The following is a 26719-nucleotide window of genomic DNA, read 5'->3' as shown; positions in this document are numbered from 1 at the left end:
GTCAGGAGTGCCCTTCAGAGAAGGGTTTCCTGGAAAAATCTGCGTTGCAGATGGGCCCTGAAGGAGGAGAAGATTTGTTAGTTGGGTAAGAGGGAAAGAGTTCAGGCAGCAGGATCAGAGTGAAGAAACACAATGGGAAGCAAAAAAGTACTAAGCTTTTGGGAGAAGAGAAGGTTCTCTGGTCTGGCTGGCAGACAGGAATTTGAGAGAAATAAACCTGCAGAGATGTTGGGAAGAGGGAATTCTGTCTTCTCTGCAGTGGAAAGGCAGGTAAGAATTTTAAGGAAGAATGTGTGTGCTTTAGGAAGAGGAGGCAGTCATACAAGTCCAAAATATGGCAGTGGTAGAGAGACAGAGACACAGGGACAGATTTCAGAGCTAAAACTGAATGAAAGAAGAAGGCCTTGAAGCAGATCTGGCCGGCAGTTGGAAGGCTGGGGAGGGGGTGGAGCCCAGGCTTGGGAGGCTGGTGAGGGGGCAGTGGGGCCCTTAGCAGCAGCACATGTTCCAGGAGCTCTCCTGCTCCCACCCTGTCACGCAGGAGCTGGCCACCTGAGCTCCTTTGTCTTTCTTCACCCTCCACTTAGGATGTGCCCGATATTCCAGATCTCCAACGTTACAGGTGAGAACCTAGATCTGCTGAAGATGTTCCTCAACCTCCTGTCCCCCCGCACCAGCTACCGGGAGGAAGAGCCTGCTGAGTTTCAGATTGACGACACCTACTCTGTCCCAGTGAGTGGCTTCTGGTGGACTGAACAGGGTTCCCGGGAGGCTGGTGGGCACTTCCTACGGGGGCATCAGGGCAAGTATATGGTGGGGAGGACCTAAGTGGGATAGACTTATTAGACCCTGGCCTTCTTTGCAGGGTGTGGGGACGGTGGTGTCGGGGACAACACTGAGAGGCCTGATTAAGCTGAATGACACATTGCTGCTTGGCCCAGATCCCCTGGGTAACTTCCTGTCCATTGCTGTCAAATCAATCCACCGCAAGCGCATGCCTGTCAAGGAGGTGCGGGGGGGCCAGACAGCCTCCTTTGCACTGAAGAAGGTGAGTGCCGAGAATACAAAGAAGAATTTCCCTCGGGTTCGTTACGCTAGGCTCTGGGCCATCTCTAGTCGTCCTGGCTGTTCTGTAAGGCAGGGATTACTGACCTCACTTTTACAGGTCAGAAGACTCAGGGTCAGAGAGCCCGAGTGAATTGCCCAGCAACACACAGCTAGTAAGTTCTAGAGCCAGGACTAGAACCCAGGCCTGCCTGCCTCCTGAGCTCTTTTCCTCCTTCTGGTGCCTGAGGTGGGGGCCCCAAACTCAGTGGTAAGGTCAGAAAGACACCTTCCTCCTTTGCAGATCGTCCCTCTACGTAGGGTCCTTGGGGTCCATGCCAAATCCTCCTCCCAGTCAGCCTTCTGTCCCTCAGGGATTGGGGTAAGTGTTAGCTCTAGGGTCACCTACCTCCCTGCCAACGAAATTAACCAGCAGAGTGGGACTTTCCTTATTCTCTCCAACAGTCACATCATGCTCACCCTGTCCCTTCCACTTGAAAGCTTGCCTACCTCTGCCCTCTCACCACCACTTAATTCTTAACTATCCTTCAAGGCCTAGCTGAAATGCCAGTTCCTGCCCAAAGCCTTTCCTGACCCCTAGTAGGAGTGTTTAGGCTTCCCACATAGAACTCAAGTCAGCCCCGTGTTGTCCACCCTAGAAGACCTGTCGTCTAGTGCAGTGAGAGGGCAAGGCTGAGTTGGGGTGGTCTCCATTCCCAGAAAGGACTCCTAGTCCTCTGGGACCAGGGGAAGGAACCCCTGGGCATTATTGCCCCTGAGGTGTGGGATTCCCTCTTTCTTTCAGATCAAGCGCTCGTCCATCCGCAAGGGCATGGTGATGGTTTCCCCACGCTTGAATCCCCAAGCATCCTGGGAGTTTGAGGCCGAGATCCTTGTCCTCCACCACCCCACCACGATTAGCCCACGCTACCAGGCCATGGGTAGGTGTCTAAGGGCACTGCCAGCCGAGGAGGCCCTCTGCTCTAGCTCCCCCAACAAAGCGCTCCAGCTACCCGGACCCCCAGGTTTCAGCTGCAGCCAAGAGTCAGGTCTCCGTGCTGTTCAGTGATGTGCCCCCTCTCTTCTTCCCATAAGCTGCAGTGTTTATTCATTTCTGCAAACATTAACTGAGCGCCGGCTCTGCGCCGGACTCTGGACACCCAGACTTACCCGCAAGAACCTCACACTCGTTCCTTCAGCAAACGTCTTCTGAATGCTTCTGTGTGCCAGGCAGTGTTGCCAAGGTGCTGGGGAACGCAATGCTGGGCAGGGGCTCTGCCGTCAAGAAGCCAACAGTCTAGACAAGGCGCACATGCAAACAGAGTGCCCTGTATTCAGGAACCAGGACCATGGGTCCAGGGAAGGTGGGGTCTAACTGAGTGTGTGTGGTAAGGATCAGACCTGAGAGCGGACCTCCAACTCACTTGGCCACACGCGGCCCCTTGAGGCCTTTAGCTGACCACAGCTCCAGCATATTCCATGCTCTCACTCCTGCGTCTCCTGCCCGGAGGCCACTGGGCAGCTCAGTCCTATCGTGACCCCCCTGGCTCTCTTGGCAGTGCACTGTGGGAGCATCAGGCAGACGGCTACCATTCTGAGCATGGACAAGGACTGTCTGCGCACCGGGGACAAGGCCACTGTGCATTTCCGCTTCATCAAGACCCCTGAGTACCTGCACATAGACCAGCGGCTGGTGTTTCGAGAAGGCCGCACCAAGGCTGTGGGCACCATCACCAAGGTATGGCCAGGCAGCCCTCCTTGCCCAGCCCCAGGAAGCATGGGGACCACTCCAGTTTCAGACTGTGAGCACAGCAGGAGAAGCCCTGCAGAATCCCCCTAGGCTGCCCGGACAGAGGCACTAGTTCCCACCTTGGGAGAGTTGGAACAGTGCTGAAGTGTGGCCTTAGCGCCAGTTTCTCTCTTCCCCTTGAGAGGTCTCCTTGGGCTTTGGTGGTGACCGTGGAGGAGAGCAGGTGGGGTTGAGGCCTGGCTCAGGTGGGGTTGAGGAAACAGTGGTAGGAGAGTGTCCGGACCTGGCCATGGTTGGCCTCCGAGATGCCAGGCACAGGCTGCAGTGGCCTGGCTGGGGCGGCACCCTTACAACACCGGGTCAGGTTAGAGTGAATGTTGGACAGCTAGGGGGCCTAGGCTCGAGTTCCCTTGGGGCCTGAGCTGTGTGTCCTGGAGTCCACTTCATACCCTCTACAGACTTCACCCATGGCCTTGGGTAGGGACACTTGATAGAGTGATAGAGTGATTTGACTCTTGCTCCAAACAGCCTTTGTGAAATCTTGGGAGCAACCTTAGGCTGCCCTTGCCTCCAAAACGGCCTTCCTCAGGCCCATCCATGCAGTACAGACCTGGGGTAGGCGGGTAGGTCATGTCCTTGAAGGCCACTTGCCTCTGGGACTGGCTGAGAGTGGCAGAAGCTGCCAACATGTGCTGTAGTGCCCTTGGAGGTATGGCAGCCCTCCCCCCTGCTTTGAGATTGAACTTGGGCCACAAGGGAAGGCTCTAAATCAGTCCCTCCTGGGTGGTAGCTCTTAAGATCCCTGACAGCCACACCCTAAACATTTCCAGATGCTAAACATTTGCTTGGTCTCTTCAGGAGGCCTGAAGTTAAAACTTGCCCCAGACTCTTGTTATAGGGGCAGTAGGAGAGATGCAGTTGACGCTCTGAGGAGTTTCAGCCAGCTTAGCGAGAAAAAGAGCCTCTTGGTTTCTCTTACGAGGTTCTGGGCAGGCCGGACTCCAGCCTAGGAGCTAGGGCGGGTGCGGCATAGCCAAGATGCACAGGCTGTGTGGGAGCAGCAGCTGGGGCAGGGGCTAGGAGGGATCCAGGCTGGGCTGAGGCAGGTGAGACATCAGCTCGGGGAGGGGCAGCCCTGAGACACTGAATGGGGCTGAGAACATCTCTCCACCTCACTCAGGACCAGCCAGGCCAGGGAGTGGGCAGTCCCTGGGGGCGGGCGCCCGGGGCCTGGGCAGCTGAGCCCACGTCTCTGCCTGCGGCTCCAGCCTCACTCAGCTCCTTGGCTCGTGCAGCTCCTCCAGACCACCAACAACTCTCCGATGAACTCAAAGCCCCAGCAAATTAAAATGCAGTCAACAAAAAAGGGTCCCCTGACCAAACGAGAAGAAGGAGGCCCCTCTGGAGGGCCAGCAGTAGGGGTGCCGCCCCCTGGAGATGAAGCTTGCTCTCTCGGGGCTGTGCAACCAGCTTTGTCCAGCAGTCTCCAGCCACAGGTGAGTGTGCTGCCTGCGCCGGCCGGGTCCCCTGCCCACCGCAGGGTGGGAGTGGGAAGGTGACTGTTGCTTTAGTTGGTGGAGGTGACAGGAGAGCTTCAGGCAGCCTGTGTCTAGCTCCCATGTCTGCAGTTCATAGAAGGCGTCTCCCCCAACTCTTGGCACACAAGTGCTAAGCGTGCGCTGTTTGTCTCTTAGGGCGGTATTTTCCAGTCTTTGAGACATGGTCTGCATACAGCTGATTGAGTTGGTCCCGATTAACCTTTGGTGTTAATGAAGCAATAGAAAAATTTTTGTCAGGGTTCCAATTCCCAAGGAAGAGCACGTGTGGTCTGTATGTGGGAGTGGGATGTGTGTGTGGTGGTCCAGAAGGTTGTTGGAAAGGTGCTGCCTTAGAGGGTCCTCCTGGGTGGGCGTAGGTGGCCTTGGGCCCCGTATCAGTGTGGTTCTCACTCAGCATCTCCTGTTAGCTCGGTCCCCTGGTTCTCTCCAGGTGCCCCCTCATATTGCTCCTTCCAGGGTCTTCTCCATCTCACCCCTCTTTGGAGAAGGAAACTTCTGTCTGGACTATCCTTTCTGTTCTCTCCCCCACGATGAGCCTTTCTCTTTCCATCTATCCATGGGGGCAGGTGTTGGTTCCTGCTCTCCTTGTGCTTCTCAGAACAGCTCCGTCTCACACCATCATCACAGGTGCCCCGCTTGCTAGGAGGGCAGGCTGGGTGCTGGCTCCATCTAACGGGGGGGTGTGCCCAGCTCCAGGCCGTGTAGTAGATGACTGCTCAGGCTAGGCCGGGACCATCCTGCCTGCTCGCTTTTCTCTTACCCCTTTTCCCGCCACCCTGCCCCTCTGCTGTCCTACCCTGCTCCCAGTGGACCACTACTTCTCAAGCTCCTTCTTTCTCCCTTTCAGCCCAAGCCCAGCAGCGGGGGCCGGCGACGGGGGGGCCAGCGTCACAAAGTGAAGTCCCAGGGGGCCTGCGTGACTCCTGCCAGCGGCTGCTGAATCTCCCCTGGCCCACCCCCACCACCCGAAAGATCCTTGTACTCTGGCCACTGTTCCACCACATGGGCCAGAGCAGCTCTGACCACCACCCGCCCTCCCCCAGGCCACGGCTAGAGCCTCGTCATTCCCTGCCCCCCACCCCCATTTTCCAGGGGGGTTGTAATTTATAAGCTGAGGAAGGTGGCCAGACTTCTGGAGGACTGACCATCATCCACCTTCTTCCCTGCCTTCTTCCTTACTCACATTTTTTGTACATCTGGGCCCTTAGTTTTTATTCTTTTTATTATCTTCCTCTCTCTCTCTCTCTCTCTCTCTCGTGTGTGTGTGTGTGCGCGTGTGCATGCGTGCGTGCGTGTGTGTATGTGTGTGTGTGGTGCATAAGTGCAGCCGGTTAGGGCCCTGGCAGTCTTTCTCCTTTTTCCTCTGTGGCTGGCCACCAGCCTCCAGGAGCTGGCTGCCTGCCCATCTGTCCATCCGTCTGTGTGTCTCTGTGACAACCTTTCAGGAGCCGAAGAGCACCCTTCTTCCCTGTGCTCACCCTTCTCCCCTGTGCTCGCTCCTCTGCACCCAGAGCCCCTCCACAGAGCCGGACTCGGGGCTTAGGGGCTTCATTAAGTGCTGCTGCCAGAGCAGGGAGCCTTCCTTCTGGGACTGGGGGGCTTTTAACAGAATGGAGAATGGTGTCCTCCTTTTCCCCCCTTAAACCCCAAAACAGGTAATGCCAAAAGCTCTTAAGCTGTAGCCAGTAGATGTGTGGAGGGGAGTGGCACTTGGATTGTAGGACCCTCCCTGCCCCTAACTCTGACCCTTGCCACTGACCCAAAGACAGCTGGTGGTCTTCCTTTCCCCTTGGAGACAATCCTGTGTTTGCCTGGCCAGGCCAGGGCAACCCCTGCTGTGCTGACTTTGAGCTGGAGGCCCTGGCCCTTAACTTTCTCTGAATCTTCTTGGGCCTTGGGGCACTGATGGCCTAGACTGGGATGGGCTTGCTCTGAGTCCCGCTCACTGGCACCTCCTATTGGTGGGGGTGTGAGGTGTTCCTCTGAGCCAGGCCAAGACTGGAACCCCTCCTTCCCCGCTACAGCCCCACCATGTTGCCCCAGCATGGCTGCGCAGGAGCACAACAGGGAAGGGCCTGAGCCCCAGTTTTGGAAGCGCCACTGGGGTGGGGGGAGGGCAGGTACAGTGAAAAAGTTTCTTCCTGGCCCAGCGCAGAGCATTAAGCTTTCTGGAAGTTTCACTGCCTGGGGTGGGGGTGGGTTCGGGGTCACTCAGGCCAGTGATGGCAGTGTGGGGCTCAGACCAGCCTGGCCTGAACTGTGGCCAAAAGCCCTGGGTTTAGGGTGGACTGGTGGGTGGAGATACGTTCTTTCTAGCCAGGGCAGACACCCAGCTGGCTGGGTCCTTCCTCAGCCTTGCCTCCCTCCCGCCCCCAACCCTTCTCCATTCTTCCTGCTTCTGGACTGCTGGTCCCTTCCCCTCCCCTCTTTCCAACTATGTCCAGTTACCACTGACCCATGGCCATGGACTGACCAGACCAGCACAAAAAATAAAAGTTTGTTCTAAGTTGATGGTGTCATGTTCCCTGCCCAGGCCCCCCAGGGAGGTGCCACCACGGGGAGTGCTGGCTGTGCCTGCCCAGAGCCCCCAGCTGTGGGGCAGGGGCGGGAGCAGCCCAGCGTCCCTCAGGCTCGTGTGGCTTCTAAATGCAGGCTCCTCGGCAGATGTGGCACAGGACAAGTTGCCAGTCCTCCCTGAACCTATTTCCTCATCTAGAGCGAGAGGTAGACAAATGCCTGAGTCGTGGTGTTGTGAGGATTCGGCGAGAGAGCGTGTGGTGAGGCTGTGCCGTGCCAGCCCGTGGGAGGTGCCGCTGCACGGTCGCCGTGCTGCTTCCCGCGGCGCCAGCTCCCGGGTCCGTGGGGCGGTGGGCAGGCTCGGCGGGAGCGCGGTGGCCCTGCTGTGCCAGATGTCTCCCTCGCTTAGGCGCTTTGATTTTGAAGCTACCATCTGGGAGAGAGGCGGTCCATTTTTCTAGTTAAGGCAACTGAAGCTTGGAGGAGCGGCGGCACCAGCCCTCACCCCCGGCTGTTGGTAGGCGGCCACTCTGCCCCGTGGCCTTGGGCCCCTGCCTGTTCCTTTGTGTGCTAGTTCCTTCTTGCTTTTTGACCTGGTTCTGCTTATAGGGGCTGCTGCTGCCCACTGGTGCCTTTGTAAGAGGAAGGCTCCAGCATGAGCACCCATTGCTTTCTATCCCCGTGCCAGGTGCCGTGGAGTCCATGTTTCCACAGGACTTCACCAGGGTGGGACCTTGTTTGGTTTGAAATCTTCTGCCCCTAAGAGCATAACCACTTTCTTTACATTTGGAAGCTGTGGTCTCTACCCTGGCCTCTGCCCTCAGACGTGCAGGAGGTTGGTCTGGATCTCTGTGGTCACGAGACCCACACCTGCTAGCAGGGGCTCACTGAATACAGTGTTTTACTGTCATTACCAGGGACTCCACAGGTCCTCTACGGGTCTCAGCCCTACCAACTCTCAGTTTGGAACAAAACACCAGCCCTTTTGTAGCTGATAAAGAATAAAGTTGTTAATCATCTCGAATGGCCAATCCTGACCCTTCTGTATGTACAGCTTGCATTTGTGGCGTCTTTAGTTCAGTTAGGACCTCTGTTCTGGCTTATTGGCCTCCCTGGCACGGAATAAGGGAACAGGAATATGCCATGGTGCAGGGGGAAATGCAGGTTTGGGGGCATGGGACATGGAGAAAACGGGGTGAGAGCTGTGTCTTGAGGGGTCAAGAGGATTTGAACATGTGCAGATGGGCCGAGGGTACGTGTCTGGAGGGCACAACCAGGGGCACTGAGCCCTGTGTGTGCTAAGTTCCAGGCACTCATTTAGTGGTGCAGCTTTGTTGAGACAGTTCTAGATGCAGAGCAGGTGTTGGGTGAAGTAGGGAAAATGGAGTGGTCACTGGGGGTGAGCCATAGCACCAGCTCTTTCCTGGCACATAGGGCTGAGGGGTTACCTGGCCCGAGATCTCAGGGCTGGATTTAGAGTGCACCTGGTACCCTCTCCTGTGCAGTTTATCCCCTAAGCCGTCCCTACTGACACGTTCCAGCCTCTGTTTTCTCAGCTGCAGTGGGGACCAGCCCTGGGTCAGGTGCCGTGGTCAGGAGCAGAGCATGTTGGAAAGTGTGGTTGTGGAACCACCCCTGGCCCTTCAAGCAGCACATTGGAGGCACTGAATGTGGGGACATATTGGCAGGGAAGGGCCAAGACCTGTTCCTCTGAGCTGACAGGTTCTGGCTCTTCAGGGGACCCATCTCCTTGTGCCATCCCAGCACAGATACAAGGGACAAATGTCCAGTTCCCACAGTGGAGTCCAGTCCCACACTGAAGGCAGACGTGGTCAGTAGTGAACAGGTAATTCTTCTACCTTCTGCTCACGTGGCACCGAGAGATTCAGGCAAAGCCGCCCCCTTCTACTGGGATGTCTAGGAGGGCTAATAAAGCCACCTCCCTTCTTTCTCTACCTCCCTTTCTCTCCCCTGAGCCCAGAATCCCAGAGCAGGGCCAGCCTCAAGCTCTGTTCCCCCATCCCAGCTGGGTTTTAGTGGAGACACCTGGGTTTCCGAAGTTCGGGGGTAAGTCTTTGGGGCATTGTTTTGGTTCAGAATCCATTCTCTTGTTTTCCCAAGAGTAGAGTCCCTGTGCCAGGGCCAGATAAAAACTATACACGCCATGAATCCTGGGCATAATTTATTTTTTTTTGCATAGGCATAAATTAGAATCTGGAGATAAAAAATTCAGAACCAGTAGTGCAGCATTTGTGACAGGAGAGCGCAAAACGAAACCTGGTTGTCTGGGCTGGGGCCACTGCCAGAGGACCGCTCGTGGCCTTGGGCCTCATCTTCCTTCCAGCTTCCTCCCCTAGGAGCCCATCTGAGGCTCAGCCCTGCTCCCAGGGCACCTGCCTCCACAGCAGCCCCTTGCGGCAGCCAGGTTACAAGGAACTGCAGTCAGCCAGTGCCCCACAGAACGGGGCTAGGAATCAAGCCCGAAGCTTTTCAGTTAAAAAATCAGACCTTGAAAAATATATACATAATACAGCAGGGCCTGCTTGGCTCTAAAAGCCCTCTTCTCCCCCCAGCCCACCACCCTTGAATGCCGCCCCCCCCCCCCCATAGAAAATGAGCCAGAAAGGAAACAATCTTGAGCAAGAGCTGAAAGAGTCCCAAGGGGATAGCTGAGGATCAGGGCCCTTACAATCAGGGGCCTGATTGGGATGGGGGCCCACAGTGGACAGACCTCTTCCCACCATGACACCTTGAATGTCACCATCATACTCATTGGACCACCCCGAGAGCCTGGGGGATACCCTGCTTCTCACCCTTTTAAGCTTACCCCAGCTGCTTATGGCCTCATAAACTGGTCTGGGCTCCCTGCACCCTGGGGGAATGTGACAAGCTTGCTCTGGGGCACAGGCAGGCCCTAGCAGGAATGGGGAGCAGAGTAGACCCCGGTCCCAGCATCAGGAGAGAGAGAGAGAAAGCAACTAGCCCCAGCAGAGGGGGAATCATACAGGCTGGCTCCCTGGCCCCTCAGAGGCTCACAGGAGCCAGACCCTTGAGGGTATGGGAAGCCCAAGGGCCCACTTTGACCCAGAACAAATACAGTGTAGCGAAGCCTTTGGGGGACCTCATGAGTCAGGCTCCCTTAGGTTGATGGCACTAGACTTCTAGAAGAGCTCAGCTGCCCTGTGCAAGGAGCTTTCTGCCTGGGGCTCAATCCCAACCTGCACCACAAGCACTTTCTTCCCAGAGGACCTCACTTCCCTGCCTGCGGATGGGGGCAGCTCACTTGCCCCAGGCTCTCACTTATATCCCACCCACGGCTTTGGCACCTGCTTCATTCACATGCTGACCAACAGCAGCTCCCTGGGTGCCAGCGCCCCATCCTGGTTAAGGGGCAGACAGATCACCCATCTTTGCTGGTACATGTCCACTCATTGCCTCTCTGTTTCTCAATCCCCCACGATATGCTACATATATACACCCTCCCAAGAGGGGGACGTAGACACCCAGTGCGTGGCACAAGGAGGACAAAGAAAATGGACGTTGGAGCTTGCTGTCCACCTCGAGGTGTCCCGCTGCTAGGAAAGCCCTGCATATTCTCAGCTCCATCGGGCCAGGGGTTCTTGCTCCTGGAAGTCTGTGCGCTGGTCAAGCGTGTGGAGAAGTGGCAGGGGTGCTGTTCTCCCACTCCCGGAGAAGGGGGCATGTGCCGAGAGGGGCTGGCCTCCCAGCTGGCTGGCCGCAGCACAGAGAAGGCCTAGTGGGTGGGTTCCCCGTGCACCCGGAAGCGGTAGATGCACGTGTACTCGGGGTGGCCCCAGTTAGTCAAGATCCGAAGTTCCACCACCTGGTATGTGGCCATTTTAGTGTCCTGGGTACAGAGAGAAGGGTTAAGAGTGGCCAGGTCCTCAAACCTGACAGGAGGGCAGGAAGGGAGACAGCCAGATGCACACCCTCCCCCGCCCCCCGCCATCAGCCTGTACAGGGAAGTAGGCTTCAAAGCTCCTGTCTTCAGACCATGAAGCAGAGTTTCCAGCCTGTAAGCCAGGAGCCCCAGGGCCTTCAGAGGTCCTCCATGGGCCACTGACCCTCAGCCACACACAAGTGGCCTTGTAGTCGAGGACCAGCGAGATTCATCCCAGACTGACACAAGAGCTATTGCTGTCAGTGGACAGAATTATCTTCACGGAGGGTCTGATAGATGTTAATGCTGGAAAAAAATCCTTTTACTTTGAATTAGGCAGAATTTTTCTCTCTGAAGTTCTCATCAGGCCTCTGTCCTCTTTGCTCAAAAAGCCACAATTTTTCAGTGAGCTTTTGGAGCAAATTTCCCCTGGTTTGATGCCAACAGGCACAGCGCTTTCCGATTCTTCTGTCTCCCTCTAGCCTTCCACACAGCCTTCTGTCCTCTACCTTCTCCTAAGGGCTCAGTCTGCACCCATCCCTGAGAAGTCCCAAGCACTCCCCTGGCTCAGTTACCGCCCTGGAGTGGACCGCTCATCTCTGTGTCTGGTTCCCCTGATTGCTCCACTGGCCCATCCCGCAGGTGCCTCAGACTTGGTGGCCAAACCCCCTCCTGCGGTAGCCTGCCTCTTGGCACCTAGGAGCCATCCCCCTCTTCCCCACTTCTGTCTAACCTGACCCTTGGCCTCCCAACTGGAAGCCTCTCAGGCCTCCCTCCTAGGATCGAGCCCTGCATTGGGTTCCCTGGTCAGCCCGGAGTCTGTTCTCTCTCTCTGCCCTTCCCCCCACTCATGCACGCTCTCTCTCAAATAAATAAAATCTTTAAAAAAAAGAAAAAAAAAGAACATTGATTCCTTAGGGCAGTTGGAACCTGGGAGCCTATCTCCTGGGGTAGAGACTGGGAATCTGCATTTCTAATAAGGGCCTAGGAAACTGATGCCCACTCAAGTTGAGGCGAGCTCCCTCCCTCTGTGCCCTAGCCATGCTGCACCGCCTGAGGCCCAGCTGGGCCACCCTCGGACAACTGCCCTTTCCAGGCAGCCTTCTCCATGCTCCCTGGCTGGGATGGGCCCCTCCCCTGTGCTGACATCTAGGTGGTGCCTCCCCCATGCCCCTTGCACAGCTGTCCCTGTTCCCTACCTTGAGCTCTTGGAAGGCAGGGGCTGTACTTTTTCTTGCCCTGAGTCCCCGGTGCCCGGCCCAGGGTAAGTGCTCAGAAACTCTGCTGAGTGGATGGGAAAGGGACTATGCCACCTCTGCGAGCACAGCAGAGTCCTGTACCTGAAAATAGAAGGTCTGAATGGGTTCCCCATCCTGGTCGTAGGTGAACTGGCCAAGAAGTGTCCCCTCTTGCTGCAGGTCTTCATCAAACCCCTGAAAAGAGAACAAGATGGAGGGAAGATCTTGCACTTAGTAAGTGCCCCGGCCCCCCAGGGAGGAATGCTCTCCCTTCCTGTTCCCGTACTGGTCCCTTCCCACACTAGCAGATCGGCAGCAGCCTTGGCAGGACTGTAGGAGCCCTGAGCCCTGGACCCAGTTTTTTCCAGTGCAGCCTAAGATAACTGGGACTGAGGTACCATTTCCCACCCCGCTGCTCTCTCTTCCAAATCTGTTCCCTTCCTCCCAGCCAAAGAACAGATCACAGCTTTATCCTCGGTAGAGCCTCACCAGGCCCCGTAGCCCCTCTGACCTCCCCCCCCAACAGGTACTCACGAAGATGGAGAAGTCCTTGGGGGCACTGGAGATGGTGCTGTTGGGCGACAAGGACTTGGGGACATGCTCTAAGGTGACAGCCGTGGGGCGGATGCGGGCAGAGAGGCGAACCACGGCAAAGCCCTGGGGCCCCTGGAAGGCCCAGCAGTTGCCTGGGTGCACGTCTGGCTGGAGGGGAAGGAAGCTGGGTCAGCATAGGGCTGGCGACAAAGACAGCCCACCCTGAGCACAGCTTTTGCTGACCCAGGATGGGAGTCCCCCAGCTACACGGTCACTCTGCTCTGGGCCCCTGCTGCTGCCCTCTTTGGGTGCGTACCTGGAGGATGACTCGGGGCGACTGGGAGTGGTACCACAGGGGGATGCCGAAGAGGCTGAGGAGGGCCGTCTTGGTCTCATAGGTCTCGGAACAGCGGGTGCTGATAACGCTAGCCCCTAAGACAGGAAAGCAAGGCAGTGTGGGCACCTGGAGCTGGACCCCAGCAGGGGACGGAGGGTGGGAGACCCAGACACCAGTGCATCTCACCAGCCCAGGGAACCCAGGCAGGGATGGCTATTGCCATGTCCTCTCTGAGGTTGGAGGGGAGATGCCCCAGGCCTAGTCTTGTCCCTCAACTATATCCAACTACAGAGTAACTGTAAATGTCAGCCTCTCCCTGGCCAACAGTGGCGTTCAGTTCATCCAGACTTCTCCAAGCTTCTTCCCTTGCCTTTGTTGTGAGTGATCTGTGCTGATCTCAAGCCCCACTCGCCTAGCACCTTGGCTGCCCCAGCTGAGCCAGAGGGCCTGCCCGCATGGGGACCGGCTCTGCAAAGGGCAGAGAGCGCACACACACCTCCTGATTCCAGAGCGTAGTCCACCATCCCGATGCGGTCCTCACTGTAGCGCTTCAGGGCCTGGTTTACAATGTGCTGCACCTGCTAAAAGACACACCCAGGGCGGCTGCCAGGTGAAGCAGACTGGTCCACCCCTGAGCCCCTACTACTGGGGGCCAGGGACCCCTGAATGGGCCCCTTCTATCCTGCACCACACACTGGGGTCCAGCCACGCATGCCACTTCCCTAGGTGGCCCCCTCCACCCCCACCAGCCCCAAGCCAACATCAGAGCCTCTCGCATGTCCCTTAGGCCTTGGAACATACCAGAAGCCGGTACTGTAGGACTGTGCAGGTCTACGGCTCCCAGGGAAGAGAACACTGTGTCAGGGGGTGGGGGTGTTCCAGGGACCACACAGTCCTCACCTCCTCTGTCACCCCGATCACGCCTTCCTTCTGCAGCGTCAGCCCCAGGCTGGCCGCAGCCTCGCTTGCCGACTTGCCCTGCATCTCGGCCACGTGGGCGAGGATCTTGCTCTCCAGCTTCTGCAGCTGACCTTGCAGCTCCTCGCGCTGAATGAGCCCCGTGCGGGTTCCCCCGCCTCGGAGAAGGAACTGACCGACCCAGGCGGGGAACTGAGACTCCACCTAGGGACCGAAAAAAGGGTCTCTGAGAGGCTCACAGGGACAGGGTTGCTCTGGTGGCCTAGGCCAGGGCAGGGTGGTGCCCGGCTTGAGTGGAGGGTTAGGGAAGGAGCACAAGCCTGGGAAGGGAGGGCCTGCTAGCAGCAAATCCTGCTAGCCCACATGGAGGAAAGAGTTACGAACAACCCTCCATGTTACTGAAAACAAAACAGGAACAACTCCTGTGAAAGAAAGCCAACGTCCGTGCCAAGTCCCAAGCAGGGGCCGGTGGGACTAACAGGCCACCGGGGCACGAGGCTCTTTGCCATATAGGCTCCTAGGACAGACGCCTTCAGAGGACAGGGTGTTCAGCAGGGGACTTGGGGGTTCCAACTTACGTCATCCCTCACGGCCTGCAGCTGCTGGGGCAGGAGGCCCACTTGGTCTGCCACCGAGCTCTGCTTCAGGCTCAGGGATGCCAGCTCCTGCCGCAGGCCTGCCAGCTGGCCCTCCAGCCGCGCCAGCTCCTTCATGGAGTTCTCTCGGAAGGACTCTTGGGCCATCCTGCTCCCAAAGAGAGGAGAAAAGAGTAAGCCTTGGATCTCTGATGACGGGTGAGGCCGTGCTGAAGAACACAAGAGGATCCCCACGTTGGCTCCCGATAGAAGTGTGTGCCCATCACCCGCAGGTGCATTCAAGGCCTACACCTGGGGACCCTGGCTGTAGAACACAGCGCCTATGAGTTGGTTTGCTGAGCCCAAGGAATGCATTCTTACCCTGTTCCCTTTCTAAGCCCAGGTCCATAATTCACTCTGCCTCGGCCTCTCCCACCCTCCACACCTACAGATGTCTGGGGCATGGCAAGGCAGCCTGCGTGAGCGTGTACAGAAAAAAGGGTGGGTCTACACGTGAACCCACAAATCCCAATTCTCTCGCAGTGCCCCCCATACCCAACCTCTCTTGCACCTCAAGGACAGGTTCTAAGCAGGTGTTCCTGAGCTAGGTTTCAGCCATCCCCTCTCCGCTCTGGGACTCTGCTCCCCAGGCCTGCCCGGGTGTGGGGGGGAGTGGTGGGGGGAGGAGCAGGCCTAGGGCAGATGGCAGTACCCATTACCTTTGCCACTCAGACTTCAGCTGCTGGAGTCGAGCCTCAGACTCCTGGAAGCAGGAAGAAGGCACAGATAAAACAAATGCCACGCTCACAGCAGCCGGTCTCCCAGAGCAGAATCTGTTCCCTTTGGAGTCTGTCTCACCACGGCTCCACCCCGGCAAACCGAAACACCTCCTGGTCAAGGTCTTTAGGAGAGTTCCCCTGCTGGCACACTTTGGCATTCATTCATTCACTCACTCATTCACTCGGCATGTTATATCCAGCACAACAGGCCTCCTGAAAGCCCCCGTTCCTCAAGCACGCTCCAGCGTGTCCCTGCAGAGCATTCCGGAGCCCGTGGGTTCGGCTCCCGCAGAAGTCAGGGGACTATACCCCCACCCCATCTGGTGTCTAAGCAGCCCGTCGGGAGAGCCCCGCTGTCTCAGCCCAAGAGCAGATGCTGAACTGGATAAGGGTCCCACCGACCTGGGAGGCCTGGACAATTTTCTTAAAGAGGTCTTCAGAGTCCTGCTGATGCTCTGCTCTCAGGCTGACCAGTTCCTCCTGTCAGACAGAGGAGAGCAGCTGAGGACTTTCTGGAGTTACAGGCAGAGGGAACTTCCCAACCAGTAGTGGTGGGATTGGACCTTGAACCAGGCCTGTCTGACTGTAAACTTCAGCTCCTGGCCTTTATGCTCCAGTGCTTCTTGGAAACATGCAAGACCCCCTTGATCTCCGCTGCACACCGCTTGTGCCAGGCACGCCAGTCTCATACTCGCACGACTGGGTGGGGGTGCAAGGGTAGACATGACACCTCCATTTTACAGGAGGGAACTAAGGCTTAGAAACACTGCTGTCTCTGTCATCCCAGGGTGCGCAACACCTCGCCCCTCCACCCCATTCACCCGCGGTGCCACCCCCACACCGCTCCGCTCACGCTCAGAGACCTGGATCCGAGCGGCGGTGTCCCTGCGGAAGTCCTCCTTCAGGGCAGCCTCACGGCGGCTCACCAGCCCCTCCAGAAGCGCCAGGGTGTCCTCCTGGCTCAGGCCCACGTGGCCTCCCCCACCAGCGGCCCCCTGCCGCAGCTCTAGGCGTTCCAGCCGTACAGCCTCCTTCTGCCAGTTGGAGGAAAATTCAGCAGCGAGAGCTTCCAGGCGCCGCTCCAGAGAGTGGACCCGGGACATGATGCGCTGCTCAGCCTGGGGGGTGGGGTGACAAAGGCCACAGAGGTGAGTGACCTAGGACGACAGTGCTTCCCGAACAGAAAGGGAAGAGAATCCCAGCAACGTGCAAATGTGGACACACGCTGGCTCTGTGCCCGCTCTGTGGCCGGCAGGTAGGGGAGTACGCCAGCAGCGAGACGCCGTGCCAGAAGCCTGCTGACATGTGGTGACCCTGCGGCACAGGATGCTGGACGCACGCGGCCCGGAAGGGTCTGATCCCCAAGGAGGAGTGGGTGCGAGCCAGGTGAGCAGGGACAGAGCGAGGAGGGAGCCGCAGGGGGCTGGGTGCCTGCCGGGCTGACCCCAGCCCCCTCCCTCCGCTACCTGGGTGTGCATGCCGGAAAGCGAGGGGCCGAGGGGTTCAGCTGCTGACTTCAGCAGCTCCCACTAAGTCTGTCCAAGAGAGCTAGGGCTAAAAGACAAAATAATTTGAAAAGGCTTGCTTTCTTCTCTTTAATTGGAGGGCCCACAGAGTAAATAGAATAGAAGTCATTTGGACTTGGGGGTTGTACCCGACAGCACGCTATGAATTCTGAGACACTTGCTGGCTTAAAAACAAAAATCTTTGCCAAGGGAAGATATAATCTGTCAACTGTCAGTTAAAGACAGGAGCCTCCTGAGTGCAGAAGTTGCTTCTGATTTTTAAAAATTTTTAAATAGGCTGTACATTTGCAGGACTCAAAAAGCAAACAGAAGTCATTCTCCTAACCTGTGTCCCTATCCACCTGGTGCCCTCAACCACCACCCACTCCCAAACCAAGCAACGATTGTCATTAGTGTCTATGCAAACGTAACAAGTACAATGACATACTCCCCCCTTTCCCAGGAAAGGTGGTCCTGGAATTGTATTTAACATCTTAACTAACGATTACAAAAGAGAAAGTTATGCCAAAATAGGGCATGATTTTATGAAACGATAACATGATGGCCAGGAAAGTAATATCCACCAAAATAAATAGTTAAAAATGCTCAATTAGATTGAGCAAAATACAAGCAAAATTCCAATGTATTTAGGGAATAAAGAATTTTACATTTTCATTGTCACACACACAGTGTGGTTATCTGGGCACTTGTCACCCGCCACTGGACTGCAGGCTCCTTGACACAGCCTGGGCTGCAGAAATGGCCCCTGTTCTACCCTCCTCCCTGTACCTGCAACTTCCGCAGTGTGGCCTTGCAGGGGCTCCCATCAAGAGGAGGGGTCTGTGTCCCCCTCTTGGAATCTAGAATGGCTTCGAGATTGCCTTCGGTCTAGAACGTGGTGGAAGGAACAGTTCTGAATCTAGGCCTGATTTTGCTCCCATGGAACCATGGTCCGTGGCTACGTGAACAAGCCTCGGTTAGCCTGCTGTGCGAGAAAAGCATGTGTGGCACACAGCTCGCCCCAGTGACCCATCGGCCAGCTGCAGACACCCGAGGGAGCCCAGCCTAGACCAGCCGGAGGAGCCACAGACTTGTGAGCTAATCAAACGCTTGTGGTTTTAAGGCCCTGATTTTAGGGGTGATTTACTTGTGGTAACTGGTAACTGACCAACATATCACCTTATTCGTAGAAGATGCTTCGTAAATACTTACGAAATTATATTGCAAAGGAACAAAAGCTGACAAAATGATTTGTCTCATTCTTTTTCCTTTGGTTTTCTGAGTTTCAGATGGCAACTAACTTTGGGACCGTTTCAAGTCCTATTTGAGCACAAGCAAACTGCTTCCCCAGTACCTGTGCCCCAAACACTAGAGAAAGGGGTGTCCTGGGAGACAAGGCAACTTAGCAGCGAGGACTGCACCTCTTCTCAGCCCTGCGTGTAAGGCGTAAGGGCCCGGAAATCAACTGCAAACACAGGCGGAGCGGGGACCCGTGACCCCCAGATGCTCACCTGGAAGGGGGAGGAGTCTCTGGACTCCCACACGTCCTGCCGCCCGCTGCTGCTCTTCGCGGCCCACCAGGAAACCACAGCAGGCTGGAGTGTCTGCAGCCCGTACGGGTAGAAGTACCAAGCACCTGTGCGCAGAGGAGAGGGGCGACCCAGGCCCACGGTCACGAGCGAGAAGGCACAAGCCGCTGAAGACGGCGGCCTGATCGACACGGGTCATCAGCAGCCCGTCTCATTCCGGTGAGCTGCGCTTCTGCTAGGAGGTAGTACGAGGGAGGGAGGTTCCCGTCCTCCTCTGGGCAGCAACGTCCACCCGACAGCCCGGGGTGTACGCGTTCCCACACCCCTCAGGAACCCTCACCTTTCTGGGGGTTGCAGAACTCGGAGAATGTGGCTCTAATAAGCTAGGGACGATCCAGGGGTAGAACCAGAGGCCACCACAGGGTGTCCATCAGAATCACCCAGGAAGCTTTGCAAATACCCAACATCTGGCCGCTCTCTCTAGAGCGTGATATCACTGGTCCGGGGGAGCCCTCTGTAGGGCAGGTGTTTTTGTTTTAAGGATTTTACTTATTTACTTTAGAGAGAAAGAGAGCAAGTGAGTCGGGGGGGGGGGAGCAGAGGGAGAGGGAGAAGCAGACTGTGTGTGGGGGTGTGGAGCCTGATGCGGGGCTGGATCCCGTGAGCCCAAGATCATGACCTAAGCCGAAACCAAGAGCTGGATGCCCAACCAACCAAGCCACCGCGGCGCCCCTGTAGGTGAGTCTTAAAAGCTCCCCAGGACAGGCACCTGGGTGGCTCAGTCAGTTAAGTGTCTGACTCTTAATCTCAGGGTCATGAGTTCAAGCCCAGCATTAGGCTCCATGCTGGGCGTGGAGCCTCCTTATAAAAAAGGAAAAACAAAACAAAACAAGCTCCCCGGGTAACTCTCATGGACCACTATGGCTGAGAATCCTAGAACAAGACACCTTTGGTTTTCTGAGTTTCAGATGGCAAGAGAGGGTGCTTTCGACCCAAGACAGAACACAAGGCGACAGCGACACGTGCATCTTGGTTTAGGGGTCATCTGCTTGTGATGCGTTTACTCCTGAGCTGTGCACGTGCAGTGGGTGTAGGGATGAGGGCACCTGAAAAGCTGTATGGGTCTCCTAGGACAGGCATTGGAACAATGTCAAGCATCTTGTAAATGAGCTCTATTCATATAAAAGGGCATGTTTCTCTTTACTACTTTATTGTCTTGATTTCAAAGAGAGCTAAAGATTAAACTTGACGTCGTAAGAAGAATTCACTCACCTGGACGACATCCTGATTTCGAATGGAGGGAAACTGACTACTAGTAACAGTGTCAAGATCCCTGCTTTTTACCCCAATGCTCCTGTACCAGGACCATGTCCTGAGCCGGGGGGTTGCTCTAGACGTGCCCGGCAGTCCGGAGCAGCCACCCAAACCAAGATCGGTGGACTGGGGCCGGACTCCCTGAGAATGCCACATGGGTCCCTGAGGACCCAGGAGAGCCAGACAGGACTGGCCCAAGGCCTGGGAGCTGCCCAGATGCAGTGTGATCCCACTCGTCCTGCCTCCTTCCCTTTCCTGCAGGTCATCACCGTCTGGTTTTCACATCTCTGCTTGGCCCAGCCCCCACCCACACCCTGCCCTGCCCCTCTGGCTCACCAGCTCCATTACCGCCTGGCCCGCTCATCCTACCCCTCCCCTGCAATACCGGGCAAGCTCACCGTAGGTCAGGCTGGTCATGAGCAGCAGCAGCAAGAGGAACCACAGGAATGTCTTCACAGAGGAGAAGCGCCTGGACCACAGGAGGGGACAGTGGGGGGAGGGGGGGCAGAGGTGTCAGGAGGGCATTTGGGCCTCTTCATCCCCACGGGGCGTCTGCAGAGGCTTTTCCTGAGTGCTGAACTAGAGTTAGAGGGGGATGCCCTGAAGGCTTTCATCTTCCCAGGGCCTGATTGGATCCTTTAGTTCCTGCAGGTCTTAGAAAAATGGGGAGAATTCGGACTCTCTGAATTTTATTGATGTTATTAAAAATTTAAAAAAAAGTGGGGTCTTTTGGAAAAATCTGAAATTTTCATATATAGAGGTTCTCTAAGCAAGCCAATAGAAAAAAAAATACGGAACTCCTTAAACAATATTTTATTTTAGAAAAATGAGGAACCTTCTGGTGACACAGACCCATCCTTGCCCCTCTTCTCAGCACAGCTGGCCAACCATTCGGCTAGGGTTATGCCAGAGGACCTGACTTCCTGGCTCAGGCTTCTTTCCTGGCTCTGCTGGGTCAGGGACGTGGGAAATAAACCCACGGCATCCTCACACAGCACCTATTCCTGGCTTCTGAACACGCCTCAGAGAACACTGGGTTCTAGACGGCCGTGGGGCCAAGAGGGAAGCCGAACTTTCTTGGCAACACCACTTGTTGGCCGGAGCCTAAAACCTGACCCGCAGGAGGAAGGCCAGGCTCGTCAGGCTCAGAAGTGGCCAGATGGGGCTGGCATTTAGCAGGACGAATCCAAGAAACAGGAATCCGTAATTCCAGAATACTCCCTGAAGAGCTACTGGTTTGGAAAACAACAGCTGACTCGGTCTCATCATCCGTCAGGCAAAGAGGGGCTCGGGGGAGTCCGCTCTCTGCTCACTGATAGAAGCTACGTGTGAGCTGGGACAACCACATTCAGAGAGAGAACATAAATGGGTTTAGCAGCTTTATTGGTCCCTTCTGTCCCAGAGCTTCGGATTGTCAAAGTGGGGGTCTCGCTCACCTGGTTAAAACGAAGACATCGAGAAGAGAGGCAGCTGTCGTCAGGCGATACCAGGTGGTGCCGACCCACCAGTAGAGGAGGCCAAAGAGCCGGCCTAGAAGAGGGACCAGCAAGGCCTAAGCATCACCCTGAGCCGGTGGCCTGCAGGTCATGGTTTCACGGGGCCACTCTGTCCACCTGCGGCCCTCTCCGCCCCTACCCGCAGCACTGAGCTGCCAGAGCACCTTGGTCCCGTCCGAGGCTACCCCGTTCCTCGGAGCCCCTGCCCAGTCTGCCAATCCCCTCCATCGTGCCCCACCGCCGCTCCTGCCCCCCCACCCGAGGGTGCTAGAGTGTTACTATGGCTCCCGGTTTCCGATGATTATCCTGAAATGAGCTTTCCCTGACGGTCCTGTGGTCTCTCCGTGGGCTGCCCAACCACAGGGAGAAGCGGGGAGAAGGGACTGGCAATAATCGTACGCAGAAGAGCCAGCACCCACCTGGAGAAGTGACAAGCGTCCAGAAACAAGAGGCTGCCCAGGAGACGGCGTTCCTTAACCGTGAACCCGAACTACGGTGGTCAGTCTCCAAGTACCCTGCAGGGACAGAGAGGCCACAGCTCGGTCCGTCCTCACTTCTAAGAGCCCGGGGATACAGAGACTGCCTACTAGTTGTCTCCTTCAGACTGTGAGCTGAGACCACGCACCACACGCCTTTGTGCCCCCACAGCGCCACGCAGGCCTGGCCCCCAGCAGGTCAGTAAATGTCTGTCAAAGGAATGAAGTGGTAGGATTCTGACTTTTATTTCTCTTGAGCTTCTCGTCTGCATCCCTCTCCCTGCCAGCAGGTCCTTCAAACCATCGTTCAGAACTAAAGGGGTCAAGCCCCTCCTCTACATGAAGCCCCACGTTAAGTATTTGCTGGAAACAAGTCAAACACGATGGAGGTGACCGCAGGCTGCTCAGACTGATGGGGCAGGGCCGTCACTGTGTGTTAAGGGCCCCCCTGGGCCTGGGTTCAAGGTGCCGTGGGGGCACGGGGGGATGCCCGGCTGGTCTGTGGAGAGGCCTGCCAGATACTGCGCGCTCTCGGGCTGTCAGGGGGCGCCTTCCCCAGGCCTCCCCCATCACCTCCCCAGCAGTCCCAGGACCTGCTGGAGCATATCGCCGAGGTGTCACCCACCTGCAAAGTCATCTTCAGAAGAGTAGCCCGAGGAAGACCCCAGGAAGTCCTCGGCGCTCTTGTTTTCAGCAAGCCCGTTGAGTTTGCTGCTCTCCATGCCGCCCGTGCCCCTCCTCCTCCTCCCCCGCAAGTCCTCACCTGTGGAGGGAAGAGCGCGGGGTTCTCTGGGGGCCGAGAGCTGCTCCCAGGAGCCTAGTTCAGAGGGCCTCACGGGGACACCTTGAGAAGCATCTCTGATGGACAGATGGAACTGCCCTTCGCTTCTCCCGAGCTCCCCGGGTCCGCGGGGGGCGGGGGGGGGGGGCTCTGGGCCTGGAGCGGCTCCATGACCACTTCGTTGTCCAAAGCGGCCTGCGAGTTCAGACACTCGGCCCCTCTAGCCCCTCCTCTGAAACCACTCATGGGGAGACTTTGGGCCTTAAGTTTCCACTGGAAGCAAAGGAAGCAAAGCCCCAGGAGAAAGGTCTCGGGTACTCACTCCAGTAGGGGTCACTATGCAGGTGGTCGTCGAGGATGGAGCTCCTGGCCAGGGAGGAGGCCCGGGGGCTGCCGAAGTAGGACTCCCTGACCACCGACTCGCTGTAGTAGGAAGTGTGTGCGTCGGAGGAGGGGCCCAGCTGGGGCGCTGGGGAGAGGCGCTTCATGTTGCTGGATTTCCTCTTCAAGGTCCTGCGGGAGGTCAGCCAGGAGGGGAGAGGCCAGGAACAGGCAGGTGAGCCAGGCCAGGAACAGGAAAGCAGGCCGCTCTGCCGGCCTCTAGTGAGCGGGTCAGCCGTGTTGCTAGGCAACGGACAGCTTCCCAGCTACTGACGGTGCTAACCACGGGCGCTTTCTCGGCTCCCATTATCTCTAAATCCCACCAGCAGTTAAGTGATGGAGTCAGGATTCAAATCCAGGTCCCTAACTTCAAAGCCCAAATTTCTTCTCGTGCTTCTTAATGCAGTGGCAATTTCTACCACCCACTGAAAACCCAGACCAAGCTGACTTGGCCGCCTGGGACTAGCCAAAGCCCCGTCGGGAGCTGTTATGGGGACCTCCCATCCGCAAGCGGGGCAGGATGAGGCGGGCGCCTGCTTCAGCTCATTTGCTGTGCCCCTCGGCTGCTTCGCTGGCCGTGCTGAGGGCCCTGCTGCAGCCCCACAGACAGGACACGTGGGTCTGGGGGATGGCCAGAAGGGCCCGCCCATCCATAGCAGAGGGGGCTCCCGTGAACCTCGCTTGCACTTTGGGGGCATCTGGCCTGGGTTATTCTTGAAGCTGCCTCTCCCCACGTCCTGTCCTCTGAACATGGGAGCAACAGCCCGGCTTACAACAGGGGGAGGAGGAATGGCACTGCGGGGTCCTGGCATCCTCACCGGTGGGAAGGCTCCCCTCAACCAGACAAGGGCATCTGATCTCTGCCCGCTGAGGTGGCAACGGAAAGACACCATGCGGCGACCCACCCGGCCCTCTGCTCTGCAGGTCAGTGCGATCCATGGTGGGGGGGGGTGGCAATCCCTACCTGAGAGGGCTGTCTTTAAACAGGGTGCTCTGGCTGCCCATCACTGAACTCCCTCCACTGCTGCTGCTGCCGTCATCGTCACCCTGGGAGTAGCGCGTGAGCCGCTGGCTTCGGCGGGACATGACGACGTAGGATGGGGACCCTCCCCGTGAAGAGAATCTTGGGAGAGAAAGGAGGACCTGGGAGGCCTGGGGTGGGTCTCAGCTCCTCCCTGGGGACCTGGCTCCCAGGGAACAGTCCACCCCCATGTGCATTCAACCCAGCCTGAGAGGTGAGAACGTGGGGGCATTAAGCACCCTCTGGCACCCGCCCGGCCTCGAGCTCACTTAGTACCCGGGTGGCCTCTCCTGGTGCTTTCCACAAGCTTTTCTAGTTTTCAGTTTACCTACCGCTGAGCCGCACGAGAGGCAGAACCAGACCTTCCGCAACCTTTGGCACATAGCAGAGCGCGGAGAACACAACAGGCCCCCGATAGATGCTAACTGAACTCTGATCGTTGCTGCCTCGCCCAGACGCCCCAGTCCAGCCAACCCGCACCATGCTGCCCTCCCCCTAGAGCCGTGTGCACGCTCATCCCAGCTGTTGCTCTTCGAGGGGACACGCTGTCTTTTCCTTGTGGCTATACTCATTGACTCAGGGCGCCAATCCAACCTGGACCGGAGAAAACCTTTTCCTCGTAAGCCCCACCTCCACCCTGAAGGGGTCTGTATGCGGTTTCCCTTCCGCGGTTAATACAGCAACAGCAGGACATCCTGGTAGGATGGTGATGGTGATGACAAAATACTTTGCTAAATGCCTCCTAGGTTAGGTACCTGGCTCCTTACACAGCCATCCCTGACCCTTGTGAACATGGGACGTACCGTTACTGCCACTGGACAAGGGAGGAACCCGGGACACCGAGGTGATCGGTGATCCTGCCCACAACCTAGCCTGTGAATGACAGACGCAGGGTCTGAGCTTAGATCTGACAGGTGGCACAGCCTGGGTCTCTCCCCTCTACCATAAAGCTTTCAAGCTGCCTTTTTTTTTTTTTAGTTGTGTTGTGTGTCCCCAACTAGAGTCTTTAATAGCCTCAAATATGCTCAGAACAGGCTGTCGACAGGGTTGTCACACAACAAGTATTTGTTAACAAACTAACAAAACTGGGAGGTGGAGCAGCGGGTGGGGTTACGGTCAATCTCTGCGCGAGGGAACAAGTCAGCACGTGGGGTGAGAAATCAAGGCTTTGGACTTGATAGCGAGCACTCAAAGGAGGCCAAGGTGAGACCAGGCAAAAGGCAGCGCTCGACAACCAGAGGAGGATTAATAAACCTTCCAGATATAAAAACTCAAATTCATAATCTCAGATGACCAACGTGAGGCAACGTGGTGCTTTTGGCTGCCTGTGTACGAAGTCTTTTTATACTTCGGCTCACTCGATAGTCCCCAGTACTTGTGACTTATTATCGCTTCTAATATTCCTGGGTGATACTTAAACTGTTAGCTCCCTAGGTTGTACAGAGGGCATATTTGCTATTTCCCAACTCAAGACTGTGCAAACCAGAAGGTCTGGTTAGTCTAGCTGGAGAATTCTAGAAAGTCCTCTTCTGAAAAACAAGCAGCCTCATGTCTTGGTCTTATTGGCGTCTTCCCAGGTAGGATGCCCACCTGGCATTCTTCCGTGGTTTTTAGCCGGTGTTGGTAAAGGGACCAATTGGTAGTAGCAAAGCAGGAAGTTGGCCTGGGTCCCTTTCTATATTCCACTCCTTATAAGGTAATTCCACCCCCACGACTGCCCTCCCCACCTGAAAGCTCCAGATGCCCATATAGGCTCCTCCTCTTAACCCCTGCCTGCTGTAGGGAATGAAGCCTTCACCCCGGGGCAGAAACAAAACAATGTCTCTGCCAACTCAAGCAGCAGTTGGCAAGAATATAAATATTCAGAGGGAGTGTGTGGGGTGGGGGCGGGGTGGAAGGGGGTGGTGAAAACTGTCAGCAGCCAGCACCCTCCTCCACCCTTCCCGTCTTTCCTGTAGTCCCAGTACCATGAAACAGTTTGCAACGGAGTCTGGATTTCAGAAGATGAGAAAGGTCAGGCCTGAATCCTCCAAAACAAAACAAGAGCCTCTAGGAGCTCAAATCTTTTGCGTATCAGAATAGACCCCACCCTCACCAACACACACACACACACACACACACACACACACACACATCAGTTAAGAAACCCTCAAACACAACATCCCTCCCCACTTCTGGGCTGAACCACATCCTTTTCTCAACTCCACCTTTCCCCACACCCCCCTCCACAAACTTATATGGCAGTATCCGGCCGGTCTTCAGACTTAACCTAGATCTCGGGCGTCTTCCACGGGGCGTTTTCACACTACTTTCCCTCGTGGGACCTGTAAAACGCTCCAGGTGCTAACTCCCTTCTCCCTTCATTTTCTCTACGGGCTGAACCTGCAGACATTTGATTTTCTTTCTTTTCTTTTCTTTAACCAACCACGCTCCTTCCCTGCCGCTCTAAGTCACACTCCCGCCTCCTATTTGTTTGGTGTCTTTTTTTAAGAACGGAACAAAATGGGCCTTCCTCCTATTCCCAGAGTCTGACAGGCAGAGGCAGGGAACTGCCTGTCCCTGGAAACTGCCTGATTGGCACGAAAACACAGGCACTGCCCTGGGCCGGTCTGAGGTGGCCCGGCTCTCGCTCCCCTCCTCTCGGGGAGGTCCTGCCCAGGGAAGTCCCGCCTGGAGACATCCGCCCTCCGGGCTGGCCAGTGGGCGGGCTGCGGAGATGAGTCAGGGCGGCTGGCCCCGGCACCGCGCTGGTCCTTCCCGACCGGCCCAGGGGCGTGCGCCGGGCGGGGCTGGAGCCCGGCCCAGCTTGGCCCGGGGAGGAAGAGCCAGGCCTGGGCAGCTCGGCCCTGGCCGGAGCGGCCTGACGATGACCCCAGAGTCGGCGGGCCCGGGGCCCGCGGGGAGGCGGGCGAGGCCGCCCCACCGCCCTTGCCCCGCACGTCCACCCGCCAGAGGCCCACGGCCGGCGGTTACCTGCTGCCGCGGCTGCTCCGTGCGGGGCCGGGGGCGTCCGAGGCCCTCTACGCCTCCCGGGCGCGCCCCCTTCCCGCGTCTGAATCCCGTG

At 56.9% G+C, this 26719-nt stretch overlaps 2 protein-coding genes across 4 annotated transcripts in view; one reads left to right on the top strand and one right to left on the bottom strand.

Annotated features, from left to right (window-relative positions):
- Positions 1-10741, top strand: part of GTPBP1 (GTP binding protein 1) — a 26700-nt gene extending 15959 nt beyond the window's left edge. The window contains exons 7-12 of the mRNA XM_026479614.4: positions 588-732; positions 866-1048; positions 1850-1985; positions 2604-2782; positions 4090-4290; positions 5201-10741. Coding sequence (XP_026335399.1) covers positions 588-732; positions 866-1048; positions 1850-1985; positions 2604-2782; positions 4090-4290; positions 5201-5293 — 937 coding nt within the window. The 3' untranslated portion in view covers positions 5294-10741. The remainder of the gene's footprint in view (positions 1-587; positions 733-865; positions 1049-1849; positions 1986-2603; positions 2783-4089; positions 4291-5200) is intronic.
- On the bottom strand, positions 9040-26719 carry SUN2 (Sad1 and UNC84 domain containing 2). 3 transcript variants are annotated; one of them, XM_026479612.4, is made up of 18 exons: positions 26629-26719; positions 23599-23757; positions 22576-22766; positions 22098-22235; positions 21416-21511; positions 20937-21030; positions 19899-19969; positions 18169-18293; positions 16016-16270; positions 15555-15632; positions 15093-15136; positions 14377-14542; positions 13781-14002; positions 13377-13461; positions 12860-12975; positions 12544-12711; positions 12112-12204; positions 9040-10738 (listed from the first exon to the last, which is right to left on the bottom strand). In XM_026479612.4, exons 2-18 carry the CDS (start codon positions 23718-23720, stop codon positions 10625-10627), a joined length of 2178 nt encoding a protein of 725 aa, XP_026335397.2. In that variant the 5' UTR covers positions 23721-23757; positions 26629-26719; the 3' UTR covers positions 9040-10624. The 3 variants fall into 3 exon arrangements, with proteins under 3 accessions (XP_026335397.2, XP_026335398.2, XP_044248344.2); XM_026479613.4 differs by having other exon boundaries at positions 13377-13458; XM_044392409.3 differs by lacking the exon at positions 26629-26719 and adding an exon at positions 24459-26412.

The sequence above is a fragment of the Ursus arctos genome, unplaced genomic scaffold (assembly GCF_023065955.2).
Source record: "Ursus arctos isolate Adak ecotype North America unplaced genomic scaffold, UrsArc2.0 scaffold_21, whole genome shotgun sequence".
Classification (NCBI taxonomy): domain Eukaryota; kingdom Metazoa; phylum Chordata; class Mammalia; order Carnivora; family Ursidae; genus Ursus; species Ursus arctos.
This window is presented reverse-complemented; position numbering and strand designations above follow the sequence as displayed.